At 41.6% G+C, this 12,417-nt stretch overlaps 1 protein-coding gene across 2 annotated transcripts; it reads right to left on the minus strand.

The window, feature by feature from the left end:
• Nucleotides 1-7,831: 7,831 nt before the first annotated feature.
• On the minus strand, nt 7,832-9,985 carry LOC114099511 (regenerating islet-derived protein 3-gamma-like). 2 transcript variants are annotated; one of them, XM_027943843.2, is made up of 5 exons: nt 9,907-9,985; nt 9,229-9,347; nt 8,905-9,042; nt 8,149-8,275; nt 7,832-7,899 (listed from the first exon to the last, which is right to left on the minus strand). In XM_027943843.2, exons 1-5 carry the CDS (start codon nt 9,983-9,985, stop codon nt 7,832-7,834), a joined length of 531 nt encoding a protein of 176 aa, XP_027799644.2. The 2 variants fall into 2 exon arrangements, with proteins under 2 accessions (XP_027799644.2, XP_027799645.2); XM_027943844.2 differs by lacking the exon at nt 8,905-9,042 and having other exon boundaries at nt 9,907-9,982.
• Nucleotides 9,986-12,417: the final 2,432 nt, after the last annotated feature.

Genomic DNA, 12,417 nt, shown 5'->3' on the forward strand with positions numbered 1-12,417 from the left:
CCACCAAGGCAAATGAGATATAGCATCAAACCAAATAATTCCTACTATGATATGTATGATGTTGTCATAATAAACATAAATGATGTAATCAGCTGTTGCCCATGGTTACAGTTTTGAAAAGTAAACAGAAGAAATGTAGGATGTGAGGAATATGAAGGAGGAGGAGAGAATACAGAAGTAAAAAAAATATTAAAGGAGAGAGAGAGAGAGAGAGAGAGAGAGAGAGAGAGAGAGAGAGAGAGAGAGAATTAGAATTTAGCTGTTAGTAAAAAAGAGAATCAAGGGAAACAGCTAAGTGAGAGAAAAAACCCTACAAAACCAAAATATACTAATCATACTGGCCCCTCAAAAGACTAAGCCATACAAAAATAACTGCCTTCAAAAAATGCTAGAAATGAGGAAAAAAGATAAATATGTATTTGTATAAATATCCATAAACCATTCAGCTCACAAGGTTCTGGATGAGACATTAAGGAATTTTTTCCATTGCAGTGGTCAAAAATTGTCAATGAGAATGTCTGTCCATTGTCTATTCCCAAATATCTTTCCATTTCTTATTGAGATATGGAGTATGTACAAGAGTTTTGGCTGTAGGCTGTCAAGTCCTTCCCATTTTTGAGTTTCCTCTCAAGTCGGCCATCTTAGAGTGGGCTGGATTATGATGTCTGCTCCACCCTGGGGGGGGAGGGGTCACTGTAGTGTTCTGTGAGAGAAGTGCCTGTAGTTGGAGCTCCATAAGGTGGGGTTTAGGCCCAGATTTACTCAGGTTTTTGTTGAATGATGATTGATCTGAAACTTTGAATCAGTGTACCTCCAGGGCCTTACAGCTGTGGTCCATTCTGGAAGACTAAACCCTAGGAATATCCCTTTGGTTCCACTCCTATGGCAGAGGGGCCAATCCTTTGCCTCCCCCCTCCATTACCCCTGGGGCTCGCTTTTCCTGGACTCTCTTATTTAGTCCCCAAACTCATTTATTCCAGACCCCACCCTTTTGAATTCCCAGTCAGGCTTGACCCCTCCCAAACAGACCTGCAAGTCACTGGTCTCAAGAGGGTATGGGGAGCCAAGTGGGTTTTCACCACCCATGTTCCCCTGTATAAAACCCTCTCCAGGTCTCTTTCTTAGGCACACTCTAGATGTGACTTTGATAGGCCTGTTTTTCAGATGGAGCTCAAGTTTGCCAGGACTTGGCACCCACAGCTTCTGGTTCCCATGGAGACTGTAATAGGGCTACTGTCTCTGCTCTCTGTGGGGCAGCTTGGAGAGACATGGTTTCTTTTCTGAATGAGAGTATTGTACCACACACTCTCTGGGTCCTGGTCATATCTTTGATCTCTGATCTTTTCATACCAAGACACATCACAGACCTCCTAAAAATTCAGGTTCCCTTTACTCTGCTATCCATCAACTTTGCCCATGAGGGAACTGCTCTGGCAGGTGCTGGCAGTGGTGGCACCAAGGCAGGTGGTTTCTTATTCTATTATACCCAACCCTCCTGAGTCCCTAATCTACTTTAAATGTTAGTATTAATTCCTAGTAAAGTTCCCCCACTAAGTACACTATATTTTTTCTCCCCACTCACCTTACTGAGAAGCTACTTACCTACTTTCTTGGCTTATCACCCCAGATCAGCCAGAAAGTGACCTCCTCTATTCTGCTATGGTCGGTACCTGTCTTCTCAATCTTACTTGAGCAACTGCTAGTCACTCAATGAACTCTCAGCCTTATCCTCTCTTCTTTTACATGAACACAGATTATGATGTCAGCAGCACTGAACATTCAAAGTTCTGTTAGAATCTTGCAGACACTCTAGAACTTTAGTACCTCTGAGAGGATCTGAGATACAAGTAAGATAGTCAGTTTGAACAGTGTCTTTCAACCAAAAATGTTAAATGATTTCAAATATTTAACAATCAGCACTTGAAAAAAAATGTTATGTCTTTAGAAATGTAGAAAAACTCTTAAAAAATAGAAAAATTCTAAAATTTCTTCCTTTAAGTATTCCTGACGATAGGTTAATTAAATCAGATAATCTATTCCCCAATTTTTATGATGCTCTGGTTTGTTTTCTCCTAAAGCTTATTTTCTTAAGCTTTCAAGATTCCCCAATCTATAGTCATCTTGAACTACAGAGCATTTTATATGTGTTTTTGTAGAATATTTGTCTTAAGATCCCACTGCCCATTTGAGAAAGTTTCTTGAAAAGCTCAGCTCTCCCTAAGGGAAGAATAATAAGACTCTCCTTGGTCCCATGCAGGACTAGTCATCACATCAAGGTGAAGTTGGTAGCACATATAGTTGCTACACCGTAAAGGAAAGGCATTGTTGGACATGGCTAAGTGTTCCATAGGAGAAGTGAGCTGAGAAATAGGCCAGATCTTCATGGCTGGCAGATACAGGTTAAAAACAAGAAATATGCATTTTTTCTAGAAGGAAAGTACAATGGGAAGAGCAATAGAAATTAAGAAATGTGACTCAATCCCTTTATTTAAGATTACTTTCTTCCAATGTGTTGCAAGAGAAAATTATTTCATGTTGAATACTAAGAAGGCCCTGAGATTTTACCTTCCTTGCACACTAAATCAACCTGCTGATGTTGACTAAAGACAAAGGACTTTATGATTTACAGGACTCTGAGTAGCATGAAAAGCAGCACATTCACCTTTGTTTAATGTATCCTCAAGTCCAATGAGAGTCATGTAGACAGATGCCTTCACATCTGGTTACATTATAGGGGAGGAACATCCCCTGTAATCGTGCTCTCAGAGATGGGAGAACTTAGACCACTTACAGTAGGCAATGAGCAAGCCTATCTTTTTGCCTGAAAGGGAGGCACCTTTATTATACTGGGGAGAAAGCATGACGTCTGTCTTCACTCTGCAGGGAAACATTATCTTTCTCTTTCAGGACTACACACAGTCCTGTCCTTTGCTTGGGGGAAGGTGCTATCTCTGTTTTCAAAAATCTCTCCACAAACATTTTTAAAAGAATCTAGAACAAAAACATCAGTGACCCTGCTTGAAATAAGTGAAGGAATATGGGAGACACATGGAAAATTGTCTCTCAGCTCTTACTGTTCTTTTTCTCCCTCAATAAACCAAAAGGGCTTTTCCACTTGAGATTGTCTAAGATCTTTGTTTATTGTGATGCTGAGGCTAGAACTCAGGGCCTCATGTGAGCTAGGCAAGCACTCCACTGCTGAGCCTATGATTTCTGGAAAGGGGGTCTAATTAGACCCTGATTTGTAGGGGTCTAATGGTCTGGGGAAGTATCTGTGGGAAGTTGGCAGCAGGGAGATGCTGACTATTTGAAAATCTTTAAAATGATGGAACTGAAGAATGAATGCCCATGAAGGATTAGACAAATTAAAAGGAGTTTAAGAATCCCCATGATAATCCTTTTGTTCCCCAGAACTAGGGATTGAATCCAGGGCCTCTTGCATGCCAGTTGTAATTTCACATCTCATTCAGGTATATAATGTTTAAATGAAGTCATATTGAAGTTCAATTGAAAGAGTTCTTGTCATCTTTTATGTCCTTGTCTGCCACCATTAGTTCTAAATAGACAAGCGCTGACCATTTTTTTTTCCTTTTGGGGAATCAGAAGATGTGATGGACCATCTACTATTTTTCTCTTCTGTGATTCTCTCCCCAGATGACTTTGTTATTCCCAGGCAGATCTCTTGTATCCCTCTCTGGGCCACTTCATCCTTCCTCTATGTTCTCTCCTGGGAGACATTTTTGTCCCAAGGACATAGGAGCTGGGCACCTGGGAGCACTCCAAAAACAGTAAAATTTCACCTTTGCCTGAAGAAAAGTTTGTTCTACTCATGGAAGGCTGTCTTATGTGGGCAGTCCCAGCCCCTGACTGGAGGAGCACCTCCTCTTGCCAGGCATCTCTCTGAGCCCACCCACCTGAGTCTCTTCTCAGTGTCCTGGGCTTCTGTTAGGATGGCCTTAGGCCTGAGCCTAAGCAACTCCATTTTAAAAACTTCATTTTAAAAGACCTGCAGTTTCACCAGGCATATCCACAGAGCCCTCCAGTATGGCCTCAAACAAGTTACTTCCCCTCACCCTGATAAAAAGAGAGTGAAGCCACTGGCAGGCTGTCCCCGCCTGATAAGAGGGAAAGGCAAGAAGATCAGGGTGGAGACCACCCTGACCCTAAAGTAAATGATATCACTGAGAAATCCAGTGGTAGCTGATAAGGATTGAAAGGGGGGGTCAAAAAACCCAAATTTAGTATAAATTATAGAACAAATGAACAGGGATTCAGCCAGCCGAAACAAGGATACACTCGAGCTGGAGAGCCTGATGAGGACCTGACATCCCATCACTTGTCATCGTTCCTGAGCCTCTACGTGATCCTCACTGCTCTCAAACTCTATCGCCTCATCTGGACCTTGGTGAGAGCCACAACTCCTCCATATGACCCCCTCCTCAACCGGTCATCCACTCCACACCAGGACAAGCCTGCCTTGTTTCCGGACCTGATCATTGCAGTCTGAGTGAGTGTACATCTACTGGACTCAAAGCCTAAGACTTAAGACCTTTGAAGTTAGCACGCAGAGGGAATGTCTGTCATTAGCCTGTTATGATTAAGTGTGTTTTGCAGTGCTTAGAATTAATCTAGAATTGTTTGCTGTGAATTGATTATGTCTATTGCAGTGCCTAGCATTCAGGATTGTCGTTTTCTTGATTAAGAACCTATAGAGAGAAACTGTATTGAGTAATTTGAGTAAATAAAGCATTGAAAGGGGCAGAAGCACACGGACATTCTTTATTTCTCCCCTCGACTGCATATGTCGCAATTTTGCCCCCTTGCGACAGCTTCATTGCTCATTTGCTATGCTTTTATTTCTGTTCTCCCTCAGATACTGCTGTAATAGTTCTTTCCCATCTAATCTGAGAAAACCATTCAAGTTGAACTATGAGTAAGGGGCTAGGCAAAGAGGTCCTTTACTGCCTCAATTTCATCCTTTCCCACATCAACCTTTTCTACTTTAACAAATACAAACATTTTCTAGTGTCATTTCTAATGGTTCCACCAAATTCAATTCAATAGTTGTACCACAATATTTTAAGTGTATCTAGTTTGCGAAGGTCTCTACTATCTTCCGTTTTCATTTTAGAAAAGCTAAAAATAAATAGTCCTTTAAATAAATGACTTTAAATGCTCATAATCCTAGTCTTTCTTTTTTCTTTCACTTTTCCTTTTAAGAGAGTCAGAAGACAAAAATGGATGGCAACAAAGAACTGGTTATAGATCCTCTGCATTATTAAGGAATCACTTAACAGCCACTTGGCTTATAGACCCAGAATACCAAAACTCTTATCATAGTTCTAGGTAAATTAAATATTAGGATGTTGAATTCATCCTTGAAAGAGCACTGAGATCAGATCTAGTATAAATCTGACTTAGAAACATTTTCAAAATATTTAATAACCCACAATATCACAAATTCTTCCAGGTGCTCCTAATTCTCTCTCCTAAGGATTTTTTTTAATTTTATTTATCATATAAATCTTCTTCCATGTACTTTCTGAAATTACAAAACCTCTCCAGCTTTCAATCAGAAAACCATGTCGCCAAACTTTAGGTGTCATTAAGGTTGGATGGTTACTTTCAGAAGGTGTCTGTGAATGGCTTACTTACAGTTATTTGGACAAAAAGAAACTAAGGAGCACAGATAATGTAAATTGGCAAAGAAAATTGAAAAAAAATGTGAGGAAAACTTGAAAAATTATATTTTGTAGATGCCAAGTGTTAACTGTAAACTGACGGATAGTGGCTGATTGCTGACTGGAGACTGACGGGTGAGAGGTGCCATCCCTCTCTGTTTATGTCTGTACCTTGATTCTTCTGATAGGAATAATTTGGTGTTTGAGAATTACCAGAAAATTAAAAAGGCTTAAAGCATCTTATAAGCCCTTTAATCCTGTTCAAGTATGATACCAAGTCATACCTTCTCCCAATACCCAAGAGAAACCCAATGAAATGGCAAATGAGCCCTGAGTGAATGAGGTTTGAGGGCTACCTCACTGCTGGATTTTTTCAGTTGTATGATCCCATACACATCTTTATATTTTAAGACCACTCAGTATATTTCCAATATTGTGTATAAATGAGATCATGCAGTATTTTTGACTCTGTGCCTAGATTATTTCACTTACTATAGTGTCCTCCATGTTTATTTATGTTGTCACAAATGACAGGATTTTCTCCCTTCTAAAAACTGAATAATATTCTGTTGCTACACTGATGGATATGTAGATGGAATCCATATTTTGGCTGTTATGAACAATGCTACAATGAAAATGGAAGTTGGAGAAATGCTTTTATTCAACATAATAATTTCAGTTTCTTTGGATATTTACCCACAGTGGGATTGCTGAATTATCTGGTAGTTCTATTTCCAATGCCTTTTAGAAATGTTTTGCATAATGGTTTACCTTCCCACCACAGTTTCTTACTCACAGTACAACCTGAACGGTTTTCTCAGATTAGTTGGGAAAGAACTATTACAGCAGTACCTGAAGGAGAACATTTATCTTTCATTCTAACAGGTATAAGGTGATGTCACATTATGGTTTTAATTCACATTTTCCTAATAATATAAGTGACTTGTGGTCAAGTCTGGAGATGGGACGGGCATGAAGATTGAGTCTGTGGGGCTTGTCTGGCATCTGGAGTTTCAGGGACTGGCCTGATTTTGAGCCAATTCTGGCAGGTTGGTCTGGAGTCCAAAGCTGTACAGGAAAGATTGATACCACTGTATAACTGGAGACTAAGTCTGCTGGGCTAGACTTGAGCCTGAGGGGGTCACCCTACAGCTTTATACAACAGAGGGACTTCCTAGAACTTGGGGCCGCCTGTGGAAAAGAAGACCAAACTAGCTAGTGTGACAGGGTGGGCCTGAGGACTCAATTCAAGAATACCAACATGGAGGGACTATAGTGGACTGCCCAGGACTGAACTTAACTGGGTGAGTCTGCTATGGGAGTCCAGCAGTGTATCTAGATATACATTTCATTCTCCTTCCACTGTACACGTGATAAGCCCCTCCATTCTGTACAGCCTGGGGTTAGGGAAAGGCTAACATTAACATGTAAAACTGTCTTTCTTACCATCTTCTATACACCTCTCATTATTTCTTGTTACACCAATACACTGAAATTTCTCCCCAGACTCCTTTACTCTTGCAAAGACATGTTCTTGTTAGTGATTTTTTTTTCAAATGGGTATTTCTATGAGGACACAAGTGCTGAAAGTCCTATTCAGCCTTGTGGCTACTGTAACTTTCCAAGAAGTATTGTAATAAACAAAATTAGAGCATCTTTAGGGTGGTTACGTTACACCATCAGTGACATGGGCTGGGAGAATGAATGGGTCCTGGATGTGTGGGAAAGCAGTGTCATCATCTGTCCACACATAATCTTCCACAAACACTCCTACGCTCCCATCACACTATACTGGTGGGGATGAAACATTAAACATTCTCCCTTAGACCTGAGTGAAATTGAGAAGGGGAAATTTCCCTTCCCCCAAAACTCTCTCCCAACATCCTCAGGGATTTACTAAAAAAATAGTCACAAAATCACACAAGTATAAGTTAAAATTTTTATTACTTCATTCTGAGGTCTCTGTTCATGAAATACATAGAAGAGCCTGATATGAGGGTTAGAATGAGGCAAGAGGAAGAAAGATCAGGACAAACTGGTCAGCATTGGGAATGTTGGGTGAATATGTCTTTTTAGGGTAGGCCTTTGTACTTGCTCCCTTGTGCATAGTGAGCATCATGAGAAACACAGGCTGCTGATTTCCACCTGCCTTAGCCCTTGAACTTGCAGACATAGGGTAACACTCTATCACAGCTGTAGTCTCTCCACCTCAGAAATCCTGCAGAGGAAGAAGAAGTAAAGTGAATGGAACTAGTGGATCTTATAAAGATAATGGTTCTTGTCTAGCCATTTTTACCAGTGTCCAACTCCAGAGGAAGGAGATTTGGAGAAAAGAGATGAGAAGTGATTGGAGAAGTCAGACCAACATTGCATTTCCTAACTCAGGGGGGATTCCTTGAATGTCAGGCTCAGGAAAGGGGAGGAGAGGAAGAAAAGGCTGGGCAGAAGTGGCTTCTCTGAGGCTTACCTGAGTTTCGTGACACGCCCCCACAATAACCACGGTCTGAAGCAGTGGAAGGATTCCTCTCCCAGTTTGCGTAATTCAGCACATCAGTGCTGCTCCACTCCCATCCAGCACCATTGGGTTCTTGTCCCTACAGAGCACAGGATGGAACCAGGTAGGTATGTGTGTGTGTTGGGGGGAAGGGTAGAGATTAGAGCTCTGCTTGCATGACCCCCTAGCTGGAACTTCTGATTCCCCTCACAGCTTCATGGAGTTTGGCCTTCTCCACAGGATACACAGAAGGCTCTAAAGGAATGTTTCCCACCAAATTTCTCATTCCTACAGGGAAATCCTAGACAATTATCCCAAGAACTTTGGAACCACTCAAAATCAGCGAGGAAATAGCTTAACGCAATTGGTGACATTTTTGTGAATAGATTCTGAAACTCAAAGATAATATCTATTCTTAAAAGAGAAAATATGTCTCTTACCTTCAGGTAGTGATCCCTTAGAATAGTATGCTCAGACTCCCTGAAAATTTCCAAAGCCTCACAAGAGCATAGTATAAAAGCTGACAAGGGGCACGTGAACATCATCGGATTATCTAGGGAACCCCACATAACTTAGGTCTTAACATGGCCTCAAGGATTTCCCTTTGCTCGAAATATCACCCAGAATCTGAGCTCTAAGTCCCCTCAGGTTCCTCCTGGGCAGGCATAGAGAGAAGGCCTGGGTGACAATAGCCACTTGAGATGTAACCAAAAAGAGTATTGAACTCACAAGCGTGGGATCATGGAGCCCAATCCAGACATATGAGTAGCTGTTCGCAACGCTCTTGACCAAGGAGGACACAAAGGAGGCTTCAGCCCCACTGAGCACAGACGCAAGGTGTCCTTCAGACCGCTTCTGGCAGGCCAACTGCATGGTTGGGAAGCAAGAAAATAAGAGGGAGCCTGAGATCTCGCTAGAGAAAAACAGGGAAGAGTTTGGTGGGATAAATAGCATTGGCAAGGGTGTTCATTCTCGTCCCAGGAACTGTGGAAGTTGGAGATCCTGCCCCTGGGATACATGTGGCCTTTCCCCTGTCACCCATTCAGCACTCACATCTGCATCTATCCAGGATTTTGGTGTGGTAAATAAGGCATAGCAGTAGGAGGCATAGGCCTTGGAGCCTTTGGGACACCTGATGCGTGGAGAGGCCTGTTCCTCCTGAGTGTCTTCACCTGGGTAGAGGGAGATACAGAGGGATGGGATCAAATGAAGAATGGAGATTGGGGTGGGGAGGGTAACGTAGGGAATGTCTATGAGGTCTCCTTCTGGGAGGGAAACCACAATCCTCACCACCTCTCAGCTCTGCTCATGCTTTCAGGAATCAGCATTCTCACAAGGCCCAGCCATGTTGGGCAGCACCACCTCTCATTTTACCCTTTCCCCTTACTCAATAGTCCACGACTCCTCCCAGCCTGAGCTGACAGTTCCCACACTGGGTTTTCTAATCTTTCATTGTTCCTTACACTGCATTATGGCCCTTTCCCACTTTCCCTCTTTAACCCACTCACATAAATTAGAAATTTCTGACAAAGCAGGGAGCCACCTCATTCCATTGAGGATGCATACTCTGGCCTCCCACCACTGTTAACTGATGCAAGGGAGGGTGATGGAGGGACAGCAGGCAATTTCCCAGAGTGTGGGCACACCTCACCTTCCCCCATAAAGGAGCCTTCCTCTTCCTGGATCTCAATGCTCACAGAAATCCCTGGGCTAGAGGCAGAGAAATCTTACCTTGCACCTGAGACAGGAGCATGAGGCAGGAAAGCAGCATCCAGGACATGCTGGGCAGGGCCATGGGAGTCAGCATCATGTCTGTGAGTGAGGAGACAATCAGCTCATTGTAGGAAATGTGCTCAGGCAGAAGACATGCAGAGACCCCACTGTGTCTTGCCTTTTTTTTTTTTTTTTTGGTCTAATCCTGTCCAGATGTGTTGATCTGAGTGCTATCCATGCCCTTCCATGGACCTGGCATGAACTGGGAAATCTGTATTCTCTGTTCTTCCTGAGAGCTCCCTGGCCAGCCTTTGCTTAGTCTCTGAACTCCTATGTTCTCTGAGGCCTGGGACTCCCTCCACCCTCTAGTGATGTGTGAGGTCAAACCCCTGCAGGGCTCAGCCTCAGCTTCTTTCAGCCTCAGTTCCTTTCAGCTCCCACTTACCTGTCTTGCAGGAAACTGGAATGCTTTGTCAGGGCAGGGAAGGCTGGACTTTTATAAGAGGATCTGAGGGAGGGGCATTGAAAGGAGGGGGTGAAATGTGTGTGCAGGCAGGGCTCATGGTAGGGCTTGGCATGGATTCAAGAGATTCCCATCAGGGGGAGGAGAATCTTCCTGGCAATGCTTGGGAATCAGCACAGCTGTTACCTGCTTCCCATTAGCAGGCCAGCTCTATCTCCAGGGCAGGTGAAGTTTGAACTTTCCCCACCCTCTCCCAGATATCCCATTCTGAGAAACTCAAGAGAATGAATGCAACCCTGTGATACAGATTATGCTGTTACACAGTGTTGCAAATGTTATGGCCTTGGATGTTGAAGGAAAATGAATATCAGCAGTACCTTTTGGATCAAGCAGCAAGAAGTAGTTCTTGTGGGCATACACATTTTGATACCTGTGTATCTAGTAATATATAATACAGATTAATAAGTATGAATTGGGTGGGTTAGGGTTAACAATTGGAAGTATTGGTGAGCATGAAGTTGCTGAAGGCAAAGAAAGAATTTAAACCCAGATTAGAAGTAATGGCTTAGAATCTGGAGTTAATATTGTAGGTCAAATGTTCAGCAAGGCTCTCAGGAACAGTAGCTGAATGGACTTTCCTTCCAGCTGCCTCTGTGTGGTAGGACTGGGAAGCTCTCCTGGTTCACTGTAATTGTGGGCTGGCAGTTTCATCCTCTGATTTTGATAACATACTCTTGGGTATTCAAGGCCCTTTCAGAGTGGGTTGAAGTTTTAATGCTAAGTATTAGAGTAAAATGTTATTTGTTCCTTTTACTGTGTTGATATTTTGAGTGACAGGGCTCAAGAAATACTGGTTAAATGTCCTGATGCTTCAGTGTTAAATGAAGGTAGAGACATTAGCCTGTGTCCTTATAACCATATACTTGGAAGAAGCAAAAAAAGACACTTTCACTTAAATGTGCCCTTGAATTTGATGAAACATAATGGCAAATAAAATGAATCTTAACCCTTTTGTTTTAATTGTCGGCATGAATCAATGGGTAATTTGTATACAGTGGTTCTCTTGAGAAAAATAAAAACAATTGCAACAACGAATTATAATTTACCTTTTCCTGCAACATCCTTTTTCTTGAAAAACAGACTGATGAAGTTCTAGTATCAAACATGAATACCTTGTTGACATTTTCTACATGTTCAATATGAATTAGTAATTTTTTAAGAAATCCCTGTTTTAATGCTTAGTATTTGAAATAATAGTAACACACATGAATAAACATTTTGGGGTCCTCAATTATTTATTTTTCTGTACTGGGGATTGAGCCCAGGGGTGCTTCATCACTGAGTTACTTCTCAGGTGCTTTTTGTAAATTTATTTCTCATTTTGAGACAGGCCAGGCTTGTCTTGAACCTCCAGTCTTCCTGCCTCATCCTCCCAAGTAGCTGAGATAATAAATAAATGCCACTGTGCCTGTCCATAGTTTTTAAGAATATAAGTGTCTTATAATTAGAACAGTTTGACTGCTGCTAATTTGCATATAGCACCAACTCCAAGGAATAAAGGAGATGGAGACATATTTTTATGTTACAACACATGGATATAATCAGCAAAGTCCAGAAGGTCAGAAACCCTATGATAGGAATCTCCATTTCCCCACAAAATAAGTATAATAAATAAAAGCAATATAAAACTCTTACCATGTGAGAGATACTCACATGGTTAGATCGTGATTTAGGCAAAACAAAAATAAACACTTTTATGAGATTATTGGGTATAAACTCCTCACTCATCCCTTAAGACATTACTGACCCTCACTTCACTTAGTAAAGTGTTCTGAGTACCCAAAAGAATGTTGCTGTTATTTTATTTAAACTAATATTATCTTTTATCCTGGTTAAAAATGAGAAAAATTAAAGTCTTCACTATTCATTTTTCTTGCCCTTTCAATACTTTTCTTTGAAACTATGTGAGTTATTGGATCTCTGTCAATTCCCTTCACCCATAAGAACTTTTTACATGCAAGGTTTTTGGAAGTGAGTTTTCTTAGATTTTATTTTGTTCATTAGAG

Source organism: Marmota flaviventris, chromosome 14, assembly GCF_047511675.1.
Source record: "Marmota flaviventris isolate mMarFla1 chromosome 14, mMarFla1.hap1, whole genome shotgun sequence".
NCBI classification, from domain to species: Eukaryota; Metazoa; Chordata; class Mammalia; order Rodentia; family Sciuridae; genus Marmota; species Marmota flaviventris.